General features: G+C 52.1%; 2 protein-coding genes across 12 annotated transcripts in view; one reads left to right on the top strand and one right to left on the bottom strand.

Annotated features, from left to right (window-relative positions):
* The window catches only part of MACROH2A2 (macroH2A.2 histone), a gene marked incomplete at its 3' end in the record, with an annotated part of 59,235 nt that extends 49,608 nt beyond the window's left edge, over positions 1-9,627 (top strand). For 2 of the 3 annotated variants that reach the window (XM_082424558.1, XM_082424560.1), the window contains 3 exons: positions 504-588; positions 7,488-7,662; positions 9,462-9,627. In XM_082424558.1, the coding sequence (XP_082280684.1) occupies positions 504-588; positions 7,488-7,662; positions 9,462-9,627 (426 nt within the window). The remainder of the gene's footprint in view (positions 1-503; positions 589-7,487; positions 7,663-9,461) is intronic. The other variant, XM_082424559.1, reaches the window with a different exon arrangement.
* The window catches only part of AIFM2 (AIF family member 2), a gene marked incomplete at its 3' end in the record, with an annotated part of 34,775 nt that extends 8,539 nt beyond the window's left edge, over positions 1-26,236 (bottom strand). Inside the window, exons 1-9 of one of the 9 annotated variants that reach the window (XM_082424536.1) lie at positions 20,624-20,716; positions 19,262-19,455; positions 18,789-18,904; positions 17,371-17,490; positions 16,599-16,691; positions 14,949-15,057; positions 13,712-13,864; positions 12,307-12,507; positions 9,798-9,911 (exon numbers count right to left, since the gene is read on the bottom strand). In XM_082424536.1, coding sequence (XP_082280662.1) covers positions 9,820-9,911; positions 12,307-12,507; positions 13,712-13,864; positions 14,949-15,057; positions 16,599-16,691; positions 17,371-17,490; positions 18,789-18,904; positions 19,262-19,455; positions 20,624-20,673 — 1,128 coding nt within the window. In that variant the 5' untranslated portion in view covers positions 20,674-20,716. The other 8 variants (XM_082424535.1, XM_082424539.1, XM_082424534.1 and 5 more) reach the window with 8 other exon arrangements.
* Positions 26,237-26,391: the final 155 nt, after the last annotated feature.

Below are 26,391 nucleotides of genomic sequence, written 5' to 3'. Positions count from 1 at the left end.
GAGTGAGGCATTCTTCATCTTCAGAGCTACTTCTTTTCCTCTCCCCTGTTCTGACAAAAGGTCCTGGACCTGCCTTAATAGCTTTTGCTGCTTGTGCTTTGTTTCACATTCCACAAAAGCAAACCCCTGCGGATCTCCAGTAGACTTACAATGTGATATACTTACAGAAACAACATTGCCACATTTCCCAAATACTCTTTCAATCCAGCTGTGATTAACATTTTGGGGAAGTAACTCCTACGATACATTGGAAGCAATATTAAATAAAATAAAATATTAAATAATTCTTTAAAAAAAAAGGAGTTTGCTAAAATCTAAGTCCCATTGGACAGAAGCCCAGGGACCCCTGTCACCAGTGACCACTGGCAAACAGGATTTCAATTGCAAAGTTTGATTCCTACTTTCTAAGCAATTTTTTTGAGACCTAGTAAAACTCTGTCAGTGTAATTAATGACTGAAAAGAGCAACCACAATGGATTTCCATTGTTTCCTTCACAGGTAAGGCCTTGGAAAAGGCTGGGGGGAAAGAGTTCTTGGAAACAGTAAAGGAGCTTCGCAAGTCCCAGGGCCCTTTGGAAGTAGCTGAAGGTAAGTGTGGAATCAGGCCCCGTTCCCTGCACAGCCTCACCACCTTCCCCTCCAGCATGACATGCTTCACGCACATTCAGTGTGCAGAGCAAAAGAGGCCATAACCAATCAGGAAGCTATTTTAGCATCTCTCAGATAATTTGAGCAGGCCTGCATAGATCATTTCGTACACTTTGGGGACTATAAGGTGTCTGGATAGTTGAAGCCAATTTGCATCCCAGCTCACCCCAAAATGGTCTAGAGTGATTGGGTAACTTTGTGTGTGTGTGGAAAATACACATGACAAAATTTACCACTGTAACCTTTAAACATTGTACAATATGGTGGCATTAAGTACACTTAGTGCTGTTCCTCCATCACCACTATCTAGTCCCAGAACTTTTTATCACCTTCTGTGGAAACCCCACACCCATCAAGTAGTCACGTCGTCCCTCCCCCAACCCCTGGCAACCACCAGTCTGCCTTCTCTTTTGATGGATTTGCCTCTTCTGGATATTTCATATAAGTGGAATTGTACAATATGTGATCTTCTGTGTCTGGCTTCTTTCACTTAAAATGTTTTCGAGGTTCATCCATGTTGTACCGTGTATCAGCACTTCATTCCTTTCTACGACTAAATACTATTCCATTTGTTTATCCATTCATCACTTGGGTTGTTTCCACCTTTGGCTATTGTGAATAGAGCTGCCCTGAACATTTGTGCACAGGTTTTTGTTTGAACACTGATTTTCAAGAATATTGGGTAACTTTTTGACAGGTGGGCCCAACTTCAGATCCGTGTCCCCTGCCCACCTCCAGGGACCATCTAGTCAGTGCCAAGTGCTGCCCTGGTGCTGGGGCTCCAAAGACAAATAAAACCCACTCCTGCCCTCAAGCACTGGACAGTCGAGGAGGAGAGACAGACACCCAAGTGGGGCACAGAGAGGGAGCCATGCTCTCTGCTTGGGGGAGTTGGGGAGGCGCCAGGGAGGATATAAGACCTGTGTGTGAGAAGGCTCAGTCAGGAGCAGCAGGGAGAAAGAGAGGAATAGCGGCCAGAGATGAGCCTTGCCCTTGGGCTGTGCTATGGGTCTGGATTTGACCCTATACAGATGAGAGTAGAAGCTGGGGACTGTGATGATCAGATTTGATTGCTAGAAAAGTAATGGGGCTTCCGGTCAAGAAAGAACATGAGTCCGCACTTTACAGTCTGCACATACCACTCCCCATACGATGATAGATAGAATTTCCTTTTTAAAATTTTAAGACAGAGCCACACTGAAATATAAAATAAATATCCAGGACTTCCCTGGCGGTCCAGTGGTTAAGATTCCGCACTCCCAATGCAGGGGGCACGGGTTCAGTCCCTGGTTAGGGAACTAAAATCCCACATGCTGCACGGCGTGGCAAAATAAATAAATAAATAAACATCCTTGTGGACAGAGAAGAGCTGCAGGCGGCAGCAGCAGGGGGACGTGGAAGCCGCGGGCTGGGCTCCAGGTCTGGTAACACGCAGAGCCATCAGGAGGTCAACTCCTACCTGCTGATGGGACCGGAGTCACCTCACGCTTGGAGGGGACCAGAGCCAGGCTCGCTGCTCAAAGTAAGGGCTGGATGCAACTCCCAAGCTCTTACAGGAAGCCAAGGCTCTGCCTGCCACCCAGGGCTATGGCTCGTGTGAAATCTGTTTTCTAGAGTAGCAGAAGGGAGCAGAGAGCCCCTCTCCCAGGCCCAGGGCCACGTGGCTCACTGGCTCAGTGTCTGGATCTACCGCCTCCCCTATGTGACCATGAGACAGAGCCCTGACTCATCCTTGTAAGACAGGATCCTAACTGCGGGGGTCTTGCAAACTGCCTGATGGGGTGGGAAGGAGAGAAAAATAGCTTCTCTACATAGAGTGAGAGCCTCCAACACACTTCTAAACAGTTCCAGAGGCAGAAAATAGGAGGTAGAGAGGCAGTATGTAAAAAGATGAAGAGATACAAACTACTATGTGTGAAATAAATAAGCTACAAGGATATATTGTACAACACAGGGAATACAGCCAATATAGCCAATATTTTATAATAACTTTAAATGAAGTATAATCTATAAAAATTTTGAAGCACTATGTTATGCACCAGAAACTAATATGTTGTAAATCAACTATCCCTCAATTTAAAAAAAAAAGATCATGGCTGAGAATTTTCCAGAATGAAACCCACGAGTCCTCAGGTTGAAAACATTGAGTATATTAAATCAAAATAAATCCAAAACCTGGCCCATCAGGAATTACCTGGCAGTCCAGTGCTTAGGACTCCGTGCTTTCACGGCCGAGGGCTTGAGCTCAATCCCTAAGCAAGATCCTGAAAGCCATGCGGTGTGGCTTAACCAAAAACAAAACCAAACAAAAACCAAACAAACCTGGCCCATCGTGGTGACATCTCTAAAGTTGAAAAATCAAAAGAAACCTGAAAAGCAACCCAACGAAAGGCAGAGCGTTTGTAAAAATGGTTCTCCTGACAGCCGACTTCTCATCAGCAACAAAGGATGCTTGGAGACAGAAAAGAAGTATCTTCAAAGCACTGAGGGGAAAAACTGTCAACTAAGAAATCCATGTATTACTTTGTTATTATTCAACAGGGAGGGTGAAAGATGCAGAATTACAGACATGCAAAAATTGAGAGTCAGAAGCCCTCAGGCTCTTGCTGAAAGGACCACAGAGGCCTCACTGGGAGAAACAGAAGTGAATCCAGAAGGAAGGAGAGGGCTGCAGGAAACAAGCATGAGCTAAGAAATCGGGGCATATCTGTCAGGTCTAAGTATCCATGGCCCTGGGGCCAAACAGTGGTAGCTCCCTGGGAAGAAGGGATTGGTGAGGGTGAATCTGGAAAAGGGGAGACAGTTCATCAGGGTCTAACACCATATTGCATTTAGTTTCAAAACACCATCAGTTGTAAGATATGCCCTTATGGTAAGAAACAATAAATTTCCAAGGTGGAGTGTCCAGTAGGAGACCCCACACAAAGCCAGGACACATTCAGTTTAAGAGCTAGCAAGACATGAACTACCATGCAGAAAGGGCAGCAAGTACCTTTTTTTAAAAAAAATTAATTAATTTATTTATTTTTGGCTGTGTTAGGTCTTCATTGCTGGGCGCGGGCTTTCTCTAGTTGCGGCGAGCAGGGGCTACTCTTCCTTGCCGTGCATAAGCTTCTCATTGCGGTGGCTTCTCTTGTTGTGGAGCACGGGCTCTAGGCGCATGGGCTTCAGTAGTTGTGGCTCACGGGCTCTAGAGTGCAGGCTCAGTAGCTGTGGCGCACGGGCTTAGTTGCTCCGCGGCATGTGGGATCTTCCTGGACCAGGGCTCGAACCCATGTCCCCTGCATTGGCAGGTGGATTCTTAACCACTATGCCACCAGGGAAGCCCCAAGTACCTGTTTTGACCTTGGCATTGGGTGGACCGAGGGGGGGGAAAACCTCACTAGGGAACTTGAACCACAAGCTGCTACTCCTGTGGATTTGCAGCCGAATCCAGTGCAGCCCAAAAACCTCAATCAGGAAAGTCAGTGGGACATGACCTGGGTATGGTAGGGTCCCCAGGTGACATAGAAGTAAATGCAACTTCCCTCTGGAAGAACTCATCTCAATCCAAGCCCACAGCCATTGTAAAATGCATCCTGATTCCAGCCAGGAAGGTGGATGGGACAGGGGTGGGAGGTGGCGGTAGAAATGAAACAGATGGGCCTGGAATGAGACAAGTCAGAGGAAACCGACAGGTGGTGCTGGCGACAGAGATGGAGAAAGGGGAATCAGGCTTCGGGAGTGAATGATGATTTTGTTGGGCACATGTTGGACCTGGGGCACCAGCAATGTCACTGGTAAGCAGTTGGTGAAAACTAAGGATGAAAATGGTTTGCAGATGGCTGTTTAAAAGCCAGGGCCAAGCACCTCGGGCAGCAGAGAGAAGAGCACCGGGCCTGGGCGGGCAGGGGGAAGAGGGGCTGTTGCAGGAACCTGAGACAGGAGGAAAAGCACAGTGTCACGGAGACCAAGGATTAGCAGCAGCAGCTTCCCAGCCGGACAAGGGGCCACCTTGCAGTCCCCTTCGCTGTGGTGACCCTGAGAAGGTGGGCTCGCCTGAGGAAAGGTTCTGGAGGCCCTTTGCAGCTGCACTGCCATCCGTCAGAGTATGGTCCTCACCAGGTGACATTACATCACATAAGGAGTATTAGCAGATGCTTCTACCAAATATCAGTGTCCCAAGCCCTGAGATCACTTGACCTTGACCTTGGCACCTCTAAAGAACACTATAAATTGTTACAACTACAAGCCAAGGCTTCCATTTCCAGTTGCCATGGAAATACTTTGTTTTAGGCTGACGTGCTATCATGGACTACCTTCAAAATCTAGTGTAAATAGTGGGTGTCAGAGGGATGAGAAGGCGTGCCATTTTTTTCCTGATTAAATGTTTGACTTAACATTGCCGTTAGTGGTATATTCCTCTTATTTAAAATGACTTTAGGGCTTCCCTGGTGGCGCAGTGGTTAAGAATCCACCTGCCAATGCAGGGGACACGGGTTCAAGCCCTGATCCAGGAAGATCCCACATGCCACGGAGCAACTAAGTCCATGCGCCACAACTACTGAGCCTGCGCTCTAGAGCCCACGAGCCACAGCTACTGAAGCCCGTGCGCCTAGACCCCGTGCTCTGCAACAAGAGAAGCCACTGCAATGAGAAGCCTGTGCACGGCAAGGAAGAGTAGCCCCTGCTCACCACAACTAGAGAAAGCCCACGTGCAGCAACAAAGACCCAATGCAGCCAAAAATAAAATAAATAAATTTATTAAAAAAAATAAAATGACTTTAACATTAAAAAGAATACCATTCAAGGGCTTCCCTGGTGGTCCAGTGGGTAGGACTCCACACTCCCAATGCATGGGGTCCGGGTTTGATCCCTGGTCAGGGAACTAGATCCCACATGCCATAACTAAGACCCGGCACAGCCAAATAAATAAATAAATATTTTTTTAAAAAAAGAATACCATTCAGCTGGTAACATGATCATTACCCGGTGTGTAAAGAGCTGGAATCTCTCCAGCACATGAGAGCAGTAAGGGCCTCAGCGAATTTGCCCCAAACAGGCAGGGCCCATCCCCAGGGTACTGGGTCCCCTTGGACTACAAGGCCGACAGGGACATTCCGTTCCTGGTGTACAGACGTACAAGGTCGTAGAGTCAACCAGTCATGCCCACTGCCTCCTCAGTATTTATATTGACTGATTCCTTCACTCACTCATTCCCTAATCAGATGGTTGGCACCAGCTGGGCACTGGGAAGGCGAGGCGTTCACAGCCGTAGCTGATAGGCGGGGGATGCCCCTTGCATTTGTCTCCACCAGCCCTGGCATGTGCAGTCATAGCCTCTTCAGCACTGTGGACGTCGCTAGGAAACACAGCTCATATACCGGGTGGGCATCATGTATTTCAAATAAGTCTTTCAAACCAACCCCACACACTGCCCTAAAACAGACACACACACATTTGTTACAAACACAGCCTGTAGCGGCCACAGCCTGCCCGAACTCCCCCAGGCTCCCAGAGCCTGGCCACTGCGGGAGGGTTGGGGACCTTTGCTACGCCTGGCTCCTTGAGTGGCACAGAGCCCCAGCTCCACAAGGTGGGCAGCTTAGGGGCAAGCAGCATGTGGGGTCAGAGAGTGGCCAGTGGGTCAGGCCCAACCCCTTCTCCAGGGATCAACGGCCACAGGGAGTTCCCTGGTGCTCCTCATTATCAGCTCTGTCACTGACGGGAAATAGGTTTGGGGGGGTAAAAAATAAAAGTAAGGAGTATGAACTGAAGTTATGAGACAAGGCAGGCATAATCCAATTTCACAACCCATTGTGAACACCTGCTCCCTGTAGGCTCCTCAGGGATGTAGAGATGATCAAAAGGACAATCCCTGTCTGAGGATGTATACAACCCAGAAGCTCGGTTCTAAATTTATGGAGGGTCCTCAAATCACCAAGCGCAAGGCCTGCATCAGACCTTTCAAGTCAGGATCTCAGACGGGGCAAGAGGGGAGGGCTTGTCCATTTTTAAAAAGCCGTTGCATTAGTTTCCAATCGCTGCCCTAACAAATGAGCACAAACTTGGTAGCATCAAACAACACAAGTGTATTGTCTTAGCGTTCTGGACTCAGAAGTCCACAATGAGTCTTTTTTTTTTTTTTATAACCTTTATTTTTTTAGGCAGTTTTTTTGTCTGTTTGTTTTGGCCGCGCTGCGCAGCTTGCAGGACCTTAGTTCCCCGAGCAGGGATTGAACCCACGCCCTCGGTGCAGTCCTAACCACTGGACCGCTAGGGAATTCCCCACAATGAGTCTTAAGAAGCCAAAATCAAGGTGCTGGCAGGGCTGGTTCCTTCTCAGAGCAGCCGTCCCTTGCCTGTTCCGGCTCCTAGGCTCCTGCATTCCTTGGCTCCTGGACGCATCACTCCAACCCCTGTTCCTTCATCACAGCACCTCCTCCTACCTTTGACTTCCCTGCCTCCCTCCTATTAGGACCTGTGTGATTACATTTAGGGCTCAACTGGATAGTCCAGGGTAAACTTCTCATCTCACAATCCTTCACTTAATCACACCAGCAAAGTCCCTTTTGCCATGTAAGGAAACATTCACAATTTCCAGGGATCAGAGACGTTTCCACTGTGTACCTTTGATTAGGAGTCACCTAACCTGTGGCCAGAAGGCAGACCATGTGAGAGTCTGTGACATGCTGTCACATCAGCTTTCAGTGTGTTTACCCAAAACTTGTGCAAACTGTCAAAAGCAAATCTGATACGGCTCCTACTCTCCTAAGAGGGACACAGGCGATTGAGCCTAACCCCCGGCTTAAGGTGAAGACGTAGGAAATAACCTGCGGCATTTCTCTCTCGTGTCCCAGCCGCCGTCAGCCAGTCCAGCGGACTTGCAGCCAAATTCGTCATCCACTGTCACATCCCTCAGTGGGGCTCCGACAAATGTGAAGAACAGCTTGAAGAGACCATCAAAAACTGCCTGTCGGCAGCAGAGGACAAGAAGCTGAAGTCGGTGGCGTTCCCGCCCTTCCCCAGCGGCAGGTAAGATGCTCTCCTCCAGGGGGGCGGCAAGGGTTCTGGGTCCGCTTGCCCAGCCTTCTCGCTGGGGACCAGCTGCTCCCCCACGTGGTCACATCCAGTCTGGCCATCCCAGAGGACGTGACCAAGGGCTGCCAGCACAGCCAAGCACGTTGACCAGGCGATAGAGCAAGAGACGCAGTTTCCATCCTTCACAATGCAGGGAGAAAGCCAGTTCTGGGAGGAGCGGGAGGCAGAGTTCTCTTTTGGGAGCCTGCCGTGTTGAAAGCCCACGTTCCCACCAGCTATCCCAGTCTAGAGCACTGGATCTGAAACACCAGGCTCAAAGGCACTTGCTCCTCAAAGTGTGGTCCACAGACCAGCAGCAGAGAGCCCACGGGGTTAGGATGCCAATCACAGAATCCCCAGGGGATTCCGGTGCTGCTCTGGGGCTGGGAGAGCCTCGAGGCTGAGGTTGGAGAAGTGAAGGGCTCTCAGCAAGGGCTTGCTTTTAGGGGTTGGAGAAATGATTGCTCTAATTGCCACAGACCCCGACTGGGCATGGGAGCAGTATTTCAGGTAAATAATGAGGCTGTCTGTCCTCACGTGTAGCAGGGCCTCTCCCCTCACGCTCACAGCCAATGTGAGTTATTGCTTTAATTTTGAACATCCTTTCTCCTGAGAAGCCCCTCTGTAGCGCAGATATGATTTACACTCTGAAGACATTCTGTTACAGCCGAGTCACAAGAAGGCGAAGAAGGAAGGAATGAGGCCTAGCTTCCTGCCGTAATCCTATCTCAACCTGAGCAGGCAGCGCTGGGTCTCCACAGCCTGGCCCGGAGGCACTGCGGGTTGAATTCTTTGCATAGCTGGGCCCACGTGCCGAGATGTTCTGGGCTGGGACGTGGCAGCTCAGTGAGAAGAATTCTTATTAGGCGGGCCAATCCTGGACCCGCCCAAGGGGCTTGGTGGCTGACCCCAAATGACCAGCGGTGTCACAATGGCTGCGTCCCTGGCGCACAGCTCCACCATGGCATCCTGGGGCTTGGGGCCCTGCCCAGAATCGTCACTGCTCAAATTACATTGGCACGTCCACACAGGTTAGCGAGAGGAACATGAAATGCATGAAACAGGAATTAATGAAGACGTACTTTTGAGCATACATTATTGCCCTTTAATAAACAATCTGTTTAGCATGTAAACCAGTTTTGAGGGAACTAATAAAACCTATATTGGCTTTTTTTTTTTTTTTTTTTTGCCGTGCTGCGAGGTTTATGGGATCTTAGTTCCCTGACCAGGGATTGAACCCGCGCCCTCGGCAGTGAAAGCATGGAGTCCTAACCACTGGACCGCCAGGGAATTCCCTATGTTGGCTTTTTTAAATGCTGAGTTGGTAGGGTTTTTTTGTTTGTTTGTTTTTGATTTTTATTTTATATTGGAGTATAGTTGATTAACAATGTTGTGTTAGCTGAGTTGGTAGCTTTTAAAGCTCAGCTGGACTTGAGTCAGGCCACATAGATTCAAACACAGGCCACCGCTCACCAGCCAGCCCTAAAACCATTGTGCCTCTCTGAGCCAATGTGGCATATGTGAAGTGGGGACAATGTCCCCTGTCTGTCCCCCTCCTGGGCTGTCCCTCTTCTGGGGTGAAAGGGGATCGTGCGTGGACCAGCCTGCACACGGTGAGACCCCGAGCGATAGGAACAAGGACCTGGTGCCAAGATGAGAAGGAACCACATTGCCCCTACCCCGGGCTGAGGGCAGAGTTACTCCATGGGTCCCAGGACCAAAGTGACGTCAGCTCTTCTCTTCCTTTGACACAGAAACTGCTTCCCCAAACAGACGGCAGCCCAGGTGACCCTCAAAGCCATCTCGGCCCACTTCGACGACTCGAGCGCATCCTCGCTGAAGAACGTCTACTTCCTGCTCTTCGACAGCGAGAGCATCGGCATCTATGTGCAGGAGATGGCCAAGCTTGATGCCAAGTAGCCGCCCTGCGCCCACTGGTGGCCACCGCACTCACCATCCGGAATCAGGAGGATCAAAGTCACAGGAGCGGGGTTTTATCTTTTAAAAGGAGAGAGGAAGGGTGACGGCAGGGGAGCGGAGGGCAGCTGAATGGGAAGCGGGTAGCAGAGGCTGCAGGAGCAGGTCCTGCCCACGGGAAGAGCCCTCTGCATTTTATATTCTCGTTAAAAAGAGCCTCAGTCTGTAATTAACCAGGTTTCCACCAGGGGTTTCTTTCCATGTGTTTTCTTCCTGTTGTTTTAGAACTTTTTTAAACAAACAGACTTCGTTTTAGATTTATAGCATTGACTTTTACACACTCACGTACACAAAATCCTTTCAAAATTCTTAAAATCTTCTGTTTCTCCTTTTTGCAAGGGAAGAGGGCAAAGAAGTGACTTGGGCTTTGTTGGCTGTCTGTATTCAGTGATGGAGAGAAGAAAATTAGAAAGGCATCTTACTGGTGCTTTTCTTTCTGTTTTAGTGCCCCTACCCTTACCCCTATAACATCTGTAACTACTCCTAGAAAGATTTTGCTTCAGGCTTTTTTTTGTTTTGTTTTTTTTTAAAGAAAAAGAAAATGAAAGGAAAAAAATAAAAGATCCAGTGTCTTTCTTACAACATACTCTTTTATTGTAACATTTTCCTCAGTTTGGAGAACTGTGTCCCTATGGGTGGAAACTTAAGAATGTTATAACTAGAACAAGGCCTATCACTATGGAGCTGAGACTCCCACCATGCTAGGCCCCAGGTCAGACAGCATGGAATGGCTTGTGTTTCTCAGGCAACAGGTCCCACTTCCAGAAGGGGAGCCTGGTTGGCTGTGGTCCACGGGAATGGAGGACTGGGTGAAGCCTCCCTGGGGGGCCATCCTTTGGGACAAAGGCACAGTCTCACTTAGGCCTGGGCAACAAAATGGAACAGACCTGGGCCACAGCCCAGACAGGACAGACCAAGAACCCTCGTGAGGCTGGTATCCTAAGAATTCTGGCCAAGTACCCAGAGGTTACCATTAAAAGTGGGCAGGGAGGGGTAGGGTGGGCCGGGGCAGGGCCTGAATTTATTCAGATGAACTCATAAACAACTTCTGCCTTAGAGATCTCGCCTGTGTGGTCCAAAAGAGGTTTATCCTGATTAGAAGTCCTCTCCCAGACAGAGGAGTCATTTTTATACCTTAACATAATTGGTGGCGGGCATTATTGCCACATGGCTACGCCTCCCTATAAGTGACGTTGGGGTTGACCAAGAAACCAGAAGCACAAAACTACAAAGGTTCCCGCAGGGTACCCCTGCCCCAGCATTGGCTGGAGTTTTGCCACTTACAAATTTGCCTAAGACAGTAGCCTGGAAGCATGCAGGGGTTCACCTACTGAAACCCCCTCTGCTCCCTGAATGTTAGCAGGATGGCGACCCACCCGACGGTCACGCTAGCTTGGCTGTCTTTCTTTAAACACCCCCAGCAGCTGGCAGGCCAGGTTTCTGTCTTAACCTGTTAGCTTTGTAAAAAACTCACTCTCCATTAGGATGGACTCACCAGGAGGGAAATTTTATCTAACGCTTCTTAAATACAACCTATGGTATATAATCAGGATCTAAAAATAGAAATATAGAAAGATTCATGAAGATTAAAGACGGTAGGGACTAACAGTTTAAGATTAAGCTCCTATTAACAACCTGAGTGTTGCAGGATGTTATAGGCTTCCCCACCTCCTAATGTGATGGGAGAGGTTGAGATGTAGGCCATCTCTCCACCCCAGTCCCCCCTTCCTTAGCTGGTCTCCTTGTGCAGGCCCTCCTTCCTGCCCTTACAGACAGGGAGACCCTTCCTGCCACCAGGATACTGAGCTCTCGCCCCTACTCTGAGAGCTCTGAATGCCACACACCACGTGCACACACACACACACACACACAGAGGAGGCTGGGGTAGAGAAGGTGGGCTGTGCCCTCCCCAGGACCAAGTGAACTATTCAGCCAGCACAAGTGCAAGTAGACCTTTGAAACCCAGAAAGACTCCTTTAAGGGTGTCTTTTTTTTTTAACACCAATATCTCTCTCTCCCAGTTTTTGGTTTTGTCTAAGCTGTGTTTCTGGTCAGTACATCACTGACATCTTACTCCAGGAAAAGAGCTTTTGCCCTTTGGCATTTGTCAAGCGGGTACCATTTGTCAAGAAATCTGATCAGCGGGCGGTGGCGGTACCTATCTCCCGCCCAACCTCCCCATCAGGGTGGAGACTGCCGCATGGTTTTCCAGCTCGTGGAGACCAACAGGTCCCGGCTCTTGGCCAGCCGAACCATGAGCCGCCCCACGTAGAAGCCACTGATCTGGCCCACGCCGTCATTTCTCCCCATGGCCAGGAGGAACGTCAGCGAACCTGTGAAGCAGAGCCGTGGGCCAAACTAGAATCCTGCTCACCATCCATGGGCCTGCAACTCCCAGGGCACAAACCCTTCCCGGGGCCTTCAGTGTCAGGGCAGGGAAATGCGTAAGGCCTTCAGGAACGTGGGCAAGTCCCTGACATACTTTCCTAGAGCTCTGGGGGAGGTTTCTGTCCCCAGCTTTGAGAGTGTGTTCTAGCGGTCAGGCATCGTAAAGCCCACAGAGGCGTCACCGTTTCTAACCCCGACTCTCTTAAAACTGTGCCGCGTGGGGAGCTTCCTGACCTGGCTTGTAGGCTTTGAGGGGCCTCTGTTTCATGGAGTTGACGATGTTGGCCACGGCGACATTGGCATGGAGGCTGGCGTGATAGGCCATCTTGGGCTCCCTCACATCGGCGCAGTCACCGATGGCGTAGATGTGGCTGTAGCCCTCCACCTGGAGGTACTCGTTCACTTTCAGAGCGCCATCGCTGGCCAGCTGATCACCTGCAGAAAACCAGCCCGAAACCAAGATCCTGAGCCGCCTCAAGAAGTGGTCACCAGAACACAGTGAGGATGGGCTGTGGTGCTGGTCCAGCTACCCTCCAAAGGCACATCCTCAAGAGGCAAACCTCCTGTCCGGTTTATTTCTGCCTGAAGTCCCCCCCTCAGAACTCTTCCTGCAAAGGCGAGGTTACTATTTTGGGGTGGAAACTGGTCAGAAACACCAGCAAGTGTCATTTCATATAACGCGTGTGACTCTTTATAAGTTACCACGATTAACAATGATTAACTCATGATGATTAAGTTGCAACCTAGCCAAGTCTTGGATTTCCTTTTGAATGTGGATCAGATTTTTTAAAATAAATACAGGGCTTTAATAGATGATAAACTTTTCTTTTTAAGGGACTTAAAAGAATTTACCTTTGAAAACATACCATTAGGACCATTAGGTGTTAAGTGCTGGGATCTCTGTATATTATAAGCCCTCGATCCCAGCCCCACACATGGCCTGGACTAGCTTCCTTCTGGGATTGGATAATTCTTTCCTGCCAGACACACAGCAGGAGCTTCTTGTCCAGGAAAGGTATCTGGGAGTAAATGATGGGGACCTGGGGACATGGCCACCTCGGGGCCTGAGAAGGAGCCACTGAGCCTCCAGCTCACAGATGGAGCCATGGGTCCAGCTCCCCCCACCTGCAGTTAGCTCAATAGGTCAATATTCAGCTTTACGAATGGAGGCCTCATTATCCCCCTCTCCCCATGATCGTTTCCAAGCTCAAGTGGCAAAGGTCTGGGTCAGGGTTTGAGGAGAGCAGCACACCTGCGAGCAGAGAAAGGCCTGACCCTGGAATTTCCTCTGCATCAGTGTTCCAAGGAAAGTAACAGAAAAATAGATCTTTTTCTTCCTTCTGAAACCTGTTCCCATCTCTCACCACTGGGGGGGGGGGGGGGATCCGATTTTGGAAGATTCTGGTCACTTGGGCCACCTTGGGCTAAATCACCATCAACACAGCTGAGGAAAGCCCAGCAAGAGTGGCCCCGAACCTAAATTTAAAGTTTGAAGAGACCAAATGAGCTGTTGAGACTGGGGGTGGGGGTGGGAGGGTGGAGTGCCAGTTCCTCGGGGAGAGGCCTGCAGGGCCTTCTCGGGGGCTGGAGGGTGAGGAGGCAGCCTGGGGAGGGGGTCACGGCCCGGCCTCCCACTTACCAAACGCGCTGCGGTAGGCCACACTGTTGATCTTGATACCGCTGCAGGCGATCACCAGGTTGGCGGCCACCTCCGTCCCTTTGTCCGTCCGCACCGTGATGCGCTCGCGATGCTCGTTGAGAGGCAGCGCCTCCAGGTTGCTCACCCGCTCACCTGTCAGGGGAGGCCCGTGACCAGGAGGCTGGCAGAGGGCAGGCACTCCACCGAGGCTGGGGCCCAAGCCAGGGCTGGCCTGAGGGCTGGAGACCGGTCCGCTCTGCCACCCCAAGAAGCACAATCTGGACATTTGGCCCCAAGGGATCCGATGGAAAGCAAGTTCCAAGAAGCAATTTGGGGAAGTGAGGCCGAGTTTCCCAAGAGGTTCTGGGAAAAGCTTCTTGAGGAAGACCTCAACCACGCCTCCCTGAATGTCCACTCCTAACCAGGCAAGATGAGCCCTCGGGGCTCACCACCGACAGGGGTAAGCAAGGGAAGTCCAGGGCCGGCCCACTCTCCTCACTGCCAGCAAGTGCAGGCGGGCAGAGGGCTGCACAGACACTTCTGCGGAGCCCGGGCGCCGGGACGGCTCGCAGAGAGCAGACACCTCGCCCGCCCTGCAAAAGGTGAGAGGGTCGGGCCCGTGAACTGGGTGGGGGGGGGGGGTGGGGTCACACCCCCGGGCGACAGCCCCACTCTAACATGCTGGGTAGGTCTCTTCCCTTCTGCTCTGGACAGAAGCCACACTCTCCACCACCCTCAGAATACAAACCCCAAATACCTATTCTCTCCACCAAAGAGATATCATAATTCAGGTCAAATCTTTTATATGATTTTTTTTTTTTTTTGGCCTCACCACACAGCACGTGGAATCTTAGTTCCCTGACCAGGGATCGAACCCACGCCCCCTGCGTTGGAAGCACAGAGTCTTAACCACTGGACTGCCAGGGAAGTCCCTTTTATATGACTTTTTAAACCATTCAACAAATGGGCACCACCTGTACTGTATCCAAAGCAACAGCCAGGACAGTGCTGCCTCCATGACAGGCAAATCCCGTAAGTACCGGGGCCTCTGCCCTGCCTGGGGACAGACACACCTCCAGCTGGACGACAAGGCTAAACAGGCTCTGCAGCCCCACCTCAGGACACAGAGAGCCTGGGGTTGAGCGCGGCCACGCTCAGGCTGTGAGCAGGGACCAAGCCTCAGCCAAGTCTCACCGGGCCAGGGAGAGGGGCAGGGCAGGAGGAGCCTGGCACATACTCAGCAGCAGCTGCACGCCCTTCCGGAGCAGGATCTCCTTCACTTCCTGCCGGACACAGGGCAGGAGCTCCTTGTCTGCGAGGGCCATTTGGGAGTGAATGAGAGTGACCTGGGGACAAACAACCGCAGGGCAGAGAAGGAGCCACTGAGTCTCCTGCTCACACAAAGAGGCTTGAAAACACATCAGCCTGTCTCTCCCACCTCCTCCCCAACTTCCAGTTTACAGCTGAGGAAACTGAGGCCCCAGAGAAGTACTTTGCCCACTGCTAGAACCAGTTAATGGTGAGCGGGGCTGGAGCCCACATCTCCCGGGATAGGATTTTTTCAGATGTGCCGACGCTTCACAACACACACCTCACCGAGGGCCACGTGGAAAATTATTTTCAAGCATCCTTGGGCACTTATACAGTCTATATATAAGCCATCGACAGTCTAACTGTAAATCAGGCTGACATTTACATTAAGGCTGGTGCTAAAACTGGTGCTTCCAGGCACGTCCACTTGCTGTCTGGGTCAGCACAGCGAAGTGGGAGGAAGCCTGTCGTGATGTTCAAAGCTCGAGCTTTGAAATCAGACTGCCTGGGTTGAAATCCCATCTCAGATGCCCACTCAGACAGCTCCTGAAGACCCAGTAAGATAGATCACAGTCCCACTCATAGGAATTTTGTAATGATGAAACGAGAAGGTAAGTATAAAGCACGTAACTCAGCACATAGTGACTCCTTAATAAAGGGTGGCTACTATTACTCTTATTTGTCTATTAGTTATAAACATTTGGGAATTATACTGAGTTATTTACTACTTCAGACCAGTCTTTACCCCATAAATCAAAATTAATAAACTTCTACATCAACCACCCATAATAATTTCCAATAATTTGTCAGAGAATAGCCATATAATTAAATTAGCCCATATTGATCTTACTTTTCAAAACCATCCTGCCTTTCCCTAGGGAAAACGAACCAGACGCAGGCTCCACGTGGCTCCCAGAAGCTGATCTGGCATCAGCTGCAGGCAAGCTCTTGCCTCAAGGACCCATAACTGCTGATCATCACTCAGCCCTAGGCTGAGCCTTTACAGCCCGCTCCCTTTCTCTCCAGGATGCCAGCAGGGTCTCCATCCCTTTATCCCTAAAAAGAGGCAGTGCTGGCCAGTCCTTCCCCAGCATGGGCTGTGAGGTGTACACTTCAGGGTCCCCCTACGTGCTGTTTAGGGCAAGGGCTACTGTCCCTTAAAGACCAAAAGGCTGTGCTTGCTCCAGACAAGACACCGATGAGGGTGTCTTTGATCAAGCTGGTTGTTAGCAAAAAGAGGCAATCAAAGTCTACGTTTATATCACAAAGGCCACATTACTGCAGGGGACACGGGAGTTAACCTTTCATAATGTATCCCCCCGGGGCGTGGTCCTCCGGGTTGGCCCAGAGGGCAGAACCCCTCACTGAACTAGGACGCACCCTGGCTCTCCAGGTAAAATTCCCAGCAGAATGGGACTTTAGGGGGTCCCCCAGTGCAGAGAGCAGGAGACAGGAAACACACGCTCCCACTTTATGGTAATGGGGCTCCCCTCCCAGGCCCTGAGCAAATTCTGATGTTCATCAGACAAAAAAGAAGCCCCGCTCTGAGAGTTCAAGGCCAAGGCCACTGGCCTACCTCTTTCTCAGGGTATTCTGTTTTAATCTCTGCTGCCATCTCCACTCCCGCAGAGCCTCCTCCAACCACCACGATGGATTGTGAGCTCTGGACCTGGAGAAGGAGGAAACGTAAGGTGCACCCTCAAATCCGCCCTGCCTCGGGGTCCAGCCTAGGGAGTGGGTTCCTTGGCTAAAGAAGCGTAGAGAACCCCTTCCAAGTTCAGGGTCCAAATGTGCTGCCTCGGGGCCAGCTCTTGCTGGGTGTCTCCCTGCATTTCTCACTCAACTCTCACTACCTGCCCACCTTGCAGGTGACCCGGATCTGCCTGAGTTCCAGGTCGGGTTCCTAACCTCCACTCTAACGTCTGCTCATGACTGTGCCAGAGGTTCCCCAGGCCTCTCAGCAGCTGTGCAGAGAGAGAAAGACCTGGCCTTGGTCACAGAGCTGTACGACCTTCTCTGGGTCCCCACACCTCATCTGTTCAGTGGGGACAGACCCATTCCACCCACCTCTCCAGATCCCCGTGAGAAGTGACTGAGAGCATGGACCCAAGCCCGCTCTATAAAGCACAAGCCCCGTGCAAACAGGAGCCAGTCGCTACACGAGCAGGTCTGGGTGCTCACGTCCAGACCTCACGACAGGTCCAAAGGTCTCCTCCCAGGAGCCTCTTCCTCTCCACCTCTACAGCGCCGCTGCAGCCCCGGGCATCCCCACAGCTGTTCCACTCTCCCAGGACCCCCACCCCTGGCTCTGCCCTCACTGTCCCACCGCCGGGCAGTGGGCAGCTCACCTGCGTCACCATGTCCTCATAGGCCTGGATGGCCATCTGCTGGTTGGACACCTGGTTAAACTTGCCTGGGAAGAGCCCAGTGCTGCCCGTGGCCAGGATGAGATATGCGAAGGACAGGGCCTGGGAGGGGCAAGGGAAAGAATGGTGAGGGCAGGCCTGGGCTCCTGCGTCCAACCCCAGGCTCCACCAGGCAAGAAGCACCAAGGGAGAGAGGCCTCCTGCAAGGGGAACAAAACCATCACTGGTTAGACCAAGGGACGGCGCTAGAACCCAGGAAATACCCAAGGAGGCAGAGCTCTCCTCCTGCTGGACCGCCCACTGTGAAACAGGATGGGAGGGTAGAGCTCCCCACAGCAGCGGGGCAGGTGAGCAGGCAACAGGAAACGGCTCGTGGGGAATAAGCAGGATTCCAGCTTCCAGTGTGGAGTTAGTTTAGAATCTCCCTATTATTACCATTATTTTAGAAAAAATTTCCCCCTAACCTGGCCAAAAAAAACAAAGGGGGGGGGGGGGCGGATATCCTGTTTGGAGCCTAAATATATAAAACTGACAAACCCAGAGCTGCTCTGATGGAAGGGGGACTGGAGGGTCTGTATCCCACTCAGAACCCACTACTCCCGTGGAGGCCTGAGATGCCCTCATGGACCCAAAACCACAGGATAAGGACGTTCGCAGTAATCTTGCCAACTGGAGATTCTACAGCCTTAAAATTGATTCAAGGAAGACTGATTCATTCACACTAAACCACACACTCACTGAGGACAGGAACTGGAGCCCCCCTTTGTACAGTCCCCCCTTAGCTTTGACTAGAGTAGAGGGCCAGGCTGGAGGGTACCCTCAGCATGGCGGGTGGGCTGCTGGCAGCTTGCTGACGGAGCTCTGGTCCCACAAGGATACACCAGGCACCGTTTCAGACCCCAGGCTGAGGGACACAAACTTCGGGAAGAAAACCTCTGCCCACCCCGGGCGATGTGGGATCGTGGTGCCTACCCTTTGATTCCAGACAGTGAGGGGACCCCTGGGCTGGGACCCTGGCTCTCAGGGTGAGGGCTCTGGGGCAAAGCTGCCTGGGTCCAAATCCTGGCTGAGTCTCTCCAGCTGTGGGGTCTTGGGCAGCCCTCTTAAGCTCTGGGTGCACTGAGGCTACTCCACCTCCCTCACAGGGTCACAGTGGGCGTTAAAGGAGATCACATGAGGCTTAAAACAGTGCCCGGCATACAGGGAAGGCTCTGCACCGCTCTCCTGTGGCTGCTGGGGCCCAGCCTTTGCTCAGGAGGCATCTGCTATCTGCCAGGCACCAGGCGGGCATGGGGCGCCCTTGCCCCTGAGGAGACGGGCCCAGGTGTCCTCCCACCAGCAGCCACATCCCAGGGGCCCCCTGAAGCCAGCTGAGGATGGCCAGCCCCCGCTGGGTTCACCTCGCCGTCCTCCAGCAGCACCGTCTGATTCTTCAGGTCTATCTCAACCACCAGGCCCTGCCGGAAGTTTTCCTTGAAGGTCACCGAGTAGGAAATGAATGTCTTTTTGGCAAACCCTGGGGAACGGACAGAAAGGAGGTCACAGTGTAAAACTGGGCTGCCCACAGGAGGCCAGAATAACTCAGAACATTTCCAGAGCTGCATGCCAACAGGGGGCCCTTGGTTAAACAGCCCCTGGGTACCCACTACCCCCTAAAGCGCCAGTCTGGGCCCCAGGTCCTCGGAGAAGCTCTCGCTCTGACTTCTGGGGCCTTGGTATGGTAGCTGCTTAAGGCCAGGGACCTTAAGATTCCCCGGAATTTGTCTAACGGTGGAATTTAGGCACCTTGCCCTAAAGGGAGAAAACCACCCTGTGATCCACAGTGGTGACAAGACCACTGTCATAAAGAAAGCCCCAGAGAAAAGCCCATTACCACTCTCCACGGAGGCCCGGAGGGCTGCCACGTTGTGGTGGAAGGAGTCCTTCATGTCCACCAGCACGAAGGGGATGTTCAGCGCCTGCAGTTGGCTGGCGGCCGCGATGCCGCCAAAGCCCCCGCCCACGATCACCACGTGCACGGCTCCCACGTCCATCGAGACCTGGGACCCCATCTCGGACCAGGTGCTGCTGGGGTAGGAGGAGAGACCACATCAGATTGAGGGGGGCTCGAGGGCTGGGTGGGCAGAGGTGGGTCCACGTCAAGAATGGCCTCAAATGCCAAGACTTGATCTTTTAAAAGTATGTGATCATCTTTTAATGAAATTCCAATTTTTGTAAAATTTGAATTAAATTCCAAAGGAACAAGGAGTATCCTAATTCCATCTCATCCCCTCAACCTCCCAGCTCCCTTCTCCAAGGCATCTACTGTTACCAAGTTTACATGAATCCTTCCAGAGATATTCTCTGCACCTACAATCATGATTTTTTTTTTTGCACACGTTAAACAACTGTTTTTGCACTTTTTTTCACTCGTAAATATATTTGTTCACTCAACAGTATAAATTAATGGACCTCCTGCTCTTTGACATGTTCTGTGCTACGGATGCCGTGGTCAGAGAGATGGACAGACAGATATGGTCTCAGCCCTTGTAAAGGCAGGGTTTCAAACTCAAAGGGCCAGGCGGATGATGTAGCTGTGGGAAGCTGGGCAGGTGCACAGTAACCAGAAACGGTACACCTCTGGGGAATTGGTAAGCACAGGCCACATTAAAAGAACTAAACAAAAGTCTTTAAGCACCACACTAAGCAAACACTGCGACCAGATTCCACCCAGCTCACATGTCACCAGCTTCAGTCTCAGGTCTGAGGAGATCAATTAGCAGGTTATGACAATCAGCCTGCAAAACAGGATGCGATGTGACTAAGGCCATGACAGTGGGGTGGGGAGGAGGGGTCTGCTGTGGGCAGGTGGTCCCCTGAGCATTCCTGGAACAGAGGATGTACACTGCGACTGGTGGGTGACACCCCCCAGGAGGAAGGGGGCAGGGAGAAATCTCTGCTGGGAGAAGAAACAGTGCTGGTTAAGGACCAAAAAGGAAGTCTGCGGGTGAGAAAGAGGATGGAGAAGCGCTCATCACGTGGGCTCCAGTGAGAGGGGCAGGGGGTGCAAGGTCCTGCTTGATGTCGAGGAAAGGGAACCTGCAATCGAAGAGAGTATCTGCAGAGGATGGAGGGCCAGGTCTGCAGGCCAAGTGTGCACCAGGCTCACACTCACATGTGAGCACGGCAAGGAGGGAGGAAGTGGACAGACAGCAAGCTGTCGAAAAGCTCAATGGGGAAGAACATTCCAGCCCACCTCTCAGACAGCACTGCAGGCAGCCGGAAGGTCACCACTCTGTCCTCCATCAGGTGTGTAGTCTGGGGCACAACCCCTCCCCTCTCTGGGCCTCCATTTACCCCCTGTAATGGGAGGATATAGCCTAAAATGTCCTTGCACAATAGGTTTCCAAGACATGGTGACCCCCAAGATGGTCCCCAGATCTTCCCACACTTACGGGGGCAGCTTACGGTTGGACCTCCAGACACTGTTGTCATTGGTATTCAAATGCACACTGTCTAATTTCTCCTCTGGGGAAGTGAAAACCTGGGCGAGGGAGGGTAGATCTGTCATAGGAGATTGGAGGGGATTTAACTTTGTTTCTCATTGGCTAAATGGTCCCCAATGCATTGAGGCTTGTGCATTGTAGGGCTGGGACCAAAACAAGTCCCCCAGCAGGCAGTGTCACCTTCACTGCTCCAGGCCCTCAGTAGGTGGTCCAGAGCTGGCCCTGTGAGTGTTCATCAGGCTGAATCTGCCACCTAGGCCAGGACCCAAGAGGGCCCCGGGGACCAGCCAGGGACAGGAGCGGACACCAGGAGCTGAGCAGGGCCTGGGACTGTGGCAGGCAGTCAGGCAAGCTAATGGAAGGGGTGCATTTCACCTGCCCCTTCAACATGGTGCCCTCTGTGCCAGCCTGCCCTTGGGACCAGCAGCCAGCGAAGAGGTCAGAGAAACACCCAGAGAGCTCTGCTTCCAAGCTGGCGGGGCACAGGCCTGAGAGACGCTACCCAGCTTGTTGGGGAGAGGGGTCCACCACGGACCACCCAGGGAAGCTCAAGGTGGAGCCTTGAAAAACAGCTGGGGCCAGGGGCCTTCTTCACAGAGGGAACAGCTTAGGCCAAGAAGTCCAGTGGCAGGAAGGGAGGGGGTGGGAGGGGTTCAGGGAACAAGGTGGGGCAGCCAGGAGGGCAGGGGACAGGGGACAGCACACACAGAGGGCCTGTCATGCTAGGGCAGTGTCTGGGCCTACATGCTGCCCTGGGGCCCTCGCAGGGAAGAAAGCCCAGTGAGCCCGGCACAGGCCTGATGGGCAGTGGGTTAGCCAAAGGAGTTGAACCCCTGCTCCCTCAGCCCCCCAGGATCATTAACTGGCTTCCCCAAAGGACAAACCCTGGCCTCACCCAACTAGGCACAGCCCTCAGTAAAGGTGAATTGATCCTTTAGAGTTCCGGTGCAGAGTGTGGGGCCTGAGGGCACAGCCAGGCCCAGGAGGGGCTGCCATAGCTGGGCCAGGGAGGGGAGGAGCCACACCACAAGCCGCCTGAGGCCTCTCCTGGAATCTGCTCTTCTCTCTCCTCCACTGACCTCTGACACACCCACTTGGGGAATGGGGGCCTGGTGGCGCTCCAGCCCATTCCACCCTTTCTCCTCGGCAGCTTCCCTTGCCCAACACTCTTGGACACCCGCCTCTCCCTTGGCTCTTCCAATGCCAATTCTCACCTGGACCCGAGGACAGCTAGACTCCCCTCTGCTCGGCCATGACCTACTTCACCAGACACCTAAATCATCAGCTTAAGCCATGGACCAGCACTCCTAGCCACACACCCAGCAGGTGCTCAAAAAGCAAGCGTGCAACTGATGATGTTGAATTATATGTTCTAATGTAGCAGCAGCGCTGGGCAAACAGCCTCAATCAGTGGGCGACTCCATCAATCAATGGAAACCTCCACCAAGGGGAGATTACAGGATACTCTATTACACACCCATACGATGGAATATTCTGGAGACATTCAACTTTACAGTGGAAGATTGTTTACATGAAAAGTTTGTCCACGATTCATCCACACCCACAGACTGTACAAGACCAAGAGTGAAACGTAATGTAAGCTATGGTCTGTGAGTGATTATGTCAGTGTAGGTTCAGTAACAAAGGGACCACTCTGGTGAGTGATGTCGATAATGGAAGAGGCTATGCACGTGTCAGGGCAGGAGGCATATAGGAAATTTCTGTGCCTTCCACTCAATTTTGCTGTGAACCTAAGACTACTCTAAAAACATAAAGTCTTAGAAAAAAAAAAAAAACTTGTCCATCAAAGAGTCAGATAATAGAAAGTCATGTAGAGCCTAATCTCCACTGTGGGCCATCAGACCCAGGCACCTAGCTACATATACACACATACAAGTAATGATGACAACAGTGAGCGTCCACTGCGCCTTTATCAATGTCTTTGCATTGAATAGGTGGGGTTTCCTCCCCATTTTGGGAAGAATTTCAGTAACTTGCCCCAGTTCAATCCTCAACAGTCTGACCAGATCTGCACTCTAAACCAAAATGCTAATAGTGGTTGCCAGATGATGTTTTTACTTTCTTCTTTGAGCTTTTTTCCCCCTTTTTTGTACTGTTGGAATGTTTTTAAATGAAATAATAAAGCTTTAAAGACAGAGCTGGCTTCCTACCATCTAATGTTTTTAATTGAGATATTTTTTCATATATTATAAAATTCACTATCTTTGAGTGTAAAACTCAGTGGTTTCTACTACGTTCATAAAGTTGTGCAACCATCACCACAATCTAGTACCAGAACATTTTCATCACCTCCTCCCCCAAAAGACTCCACATCCATTAGCATTCACTCCCCATTCCCTCCTCCCTCCAGGACCTGACAACCACTAATCTTTCTGTCGCTATAGATTTGTCTATTCCATACCTTTTGTGTCTGGCTTCTTTCACTTAGCGCAATATTTTCAAGATTCATTCAAGCTGCAACTTGTAACAGTATTTCATTCTTTTTTATGGCTGAGTAATATTCCATTGTATGGAGATACCACATTTTGTTTATCCATTTGTCAGTTGATGGACGTTTGGGTTGTTTCCACCTTTTGGCTAATATGAATAAGGCTGCTATGAATATCTGTGTACAACTTTTTGTGTGAACAAAAATTCTCTTGAGTTTATACCTGGGAGTGAAATTGCTGGGTCCTATGGTAACTCTAGATTTTACTTTTTGAGGAACTGCAAACCTACCATCTGATTTTACTGACCATCAAGGCAAGAGAATGAGCACAGAGAATCTTAACTGAATCTTCCCAGATGCAGGAATGTTAGCATAAAAGCAGGTCCAAGAGGACTTCCCTGGTGGTGCAGTGGTTAAGAATTCGCCTGCCAATGCAGGGGGCACGGGTTCGAGCCCTGGTCCGGGAAGATACCACATGCCGCGGATCAACTAAGCCCGTGTGCCACAAGTACTGAGCCCACATGCCACAACTACTGAAGCCTGTGCGCCTAGAGCCCGTGCTCCACAACAAGAGAAGCCACCGCAGTGAGAAGCCCGCACACTGCTGTGAAAAGTAGCCCCCACTTGCCACAACTAGAGGAAGCCCACGCGCAGCAACGAAGACCCAACGCAGCCAAAAATAAATAAATAAAATAAATAAATTTATTTTTAAAAAAAAAGCAGGTCCAAGAAAACAATTCCTAACTGTCCAGCAACTCCTAAGTAATTTTGCCTTTGCCCCTCCCCCAACACACACACAATATGGTCTATACTCAAATTTTCTCCGTAAATCCTGTTTTCTCTGCCAAGGACACCCAGCCTGATCCCAGGGGGATTCTTCTCTAATAATACAGACAAAGGGCTTTTAGGAAGCTACTGGAAAACAAGGAAGTTATATTTAGGCCAAAGCTGTGGGGAGGTCACGCCTCAGAAGACACACAGCGGAACCATGTGGGCTCTGATCAAAGCAAAGATGTCGTCCCAGAATTGTTTCATAGAGATTACAAATAAAACACCCAGCTTTTGAGCGCTCACCAGTTACCCCCAAGGTAGCTTTCCACAGCCGTTTCCAGAGTGGCCGTCCTGGACGAGAGGGCCTACAGTGTGACTTGAAGCACCATGAATATATCTCTCCAACCCGGCGAAGGCAGAGGGGTGGGCAGCCTCCCTCACTGGACACCAGGGACCAGGCTGAGAGTGGGCACTCCACGGCCAGTCCCCCAGGGAACACATGGTGAACAAAACCCAAAAAGACCAATTTCTGAAAGAGGCTCAAAGTCTGAAGAGGGCTGTCCTTTCATGCCCTCAGGAGAGGGCACTGCTGGGCAGACAGGTTCATGCAGTGTCATACAGGCTCCGGTGCTGAAGCCTAGGCCACACAACTTGTAGTCTCCTGGGAGCCAGTCACTTTGTGGTTCCCTTAACATCCCCATTATCTGTGCCTGGACCCTGGCTTCCTCTTTTCACCACCCGACACAAAGATCAGGCTGGCCCTGGAGCACACCCCCTCTACCCAGCTCCTCCTTAACTGCTGGGTAGTCCTGAGCAAGGCCTCGCCCAGCTGGGCCTCAGTCTTCTCCTCTGAAAGGGACCCTCCAGATGCAGGGTTATACACGGTCTTCCTTGGAGGGCTCTGAAAGCTTGGGGCACATACACCCAAGCAGGCCTCCTTGATAATTTATATATTTACATATTTTACATGTTGGCCTTTGAACACAAGGTGCAGAGCCAGGACACCTGGAAGCCCCTTCACAAACTGTGTCTGACCCTCTGCCCTGTGCCTGTCCTCCTGTGGGACCATCAGCTCCTGAGCACCTCTCCCCTCCCCACCCTCACGGTACAACCAAGGGTCAAAGGGAGTCTAATCAGAGGGGACTGTTGAAAGAAAAGCGCCCAACATCAGGCACTAAAAGCAGCTCCCGGTGGATCAGGAGTCCTGGGCTTCCCCCCAACCTCCGGCCCCACCAGAGTTAGTTGGGCCACCTCTGGCCTTAGTGCCCCCGCGGAAGCTGGGACTCCGTGGAGAAGCAGGACCTCCCAGTGCACCCTGGAGCCTATGGGCACTGGGTAACCCCGGGCATTTTCCTCCTGGACACTGAGGCTTTCCTCCTGCCTATGACACGGGCTTCCGTCCGCCCCGCAGCAGCTTCCACCGCCCAGCGGCGACCCTCGGAGCCTTCCCGGGTTTGGGTGGGTTGGGGTGACGGGGGGGGGTCTGTCTTACTTGGGAAGACTTAGCAGGGATTTGGGGGGGGAGCGGACGCGGTGGGGGGGGGAGCGGACGCGGAGGGGGCGAGTTTGCTCCGTCCTCACTGGGAGCAAAGCTCCCCGTTGAGTTTTGGGGGACCTGGGTTGCTGCAGGCCTGAGCCCCTCATCCTAGACCAGGGGTTCCCAACCCCCGGGCCGCGGACCGATACCAGTCCTCGGCCTGTTAGGAACCGGGCCGCACAGCAGGAGGTGAGCGGCGGGCGAGCGAGCGAGCGAAGCTTCATCTGCCGCTCTGCATCCCCCCTATCGCTCGCATTACCGCCTGAACCGTTCCCCTCCCACCCCCCCACCCCACCCCGGCGTCCGTGGAAAAGTTGTTTTCCACGAAACCGGTCCCTCGTGCCAAAAAGGTTCGGGACCACTGTCCTAGACGACCGCCCTCTCCTCCCCGGTCCCGGACGCTGTTCCGGCTTCTTGGGGCCCTGCAGGCGCGGGGGTCCCGCAGAACTCGCCAGGCGCGCCCCTCACCTGCCGGCGGCCTCCCGCCGTTCCGGCTCCCGCTCCGGCCAGCAGCTCCCGTGTTCGCCGCCGGGCCCGAGGCCCCTCCCTTGCCGGCGTGACTCGGCGCGTCTGCCCTCCAACCTCGGCTATGCCCCCGGCGGCCCCCCCCCGGGAACTGCAGCCGCCGGCCCGCCCGCGCCGCCGGCCCTGGAGCCAATCGCCCCAACCGTGAGCACTCGACCGCTACTGTCGAGGCCGCCCGCGCTGCGCCGGCCCCTCGGACTCTGCTCAAAGTTCGGGCCGGCTCCCTTGCCGGGCGC

This window comes from Balaenoptera physalus, assembly GCF_965194825.1.
Source record: "Balaenoptera physalus genome assembly, chromosome: 14".
In the NCBI taxonomy this organism is placed as follows: Eukaryota; Metazoa; Chordata; class Mammalia; order Artiodactyla; family Balaenopteridae; genus Balaenoptera; species Balaenoptera physalus.
The sequence above is the reverse complement of the archived record's forward strand: the minus strand, read 5'-3'. Positions and strand labels throughout refer to the sequence as shown.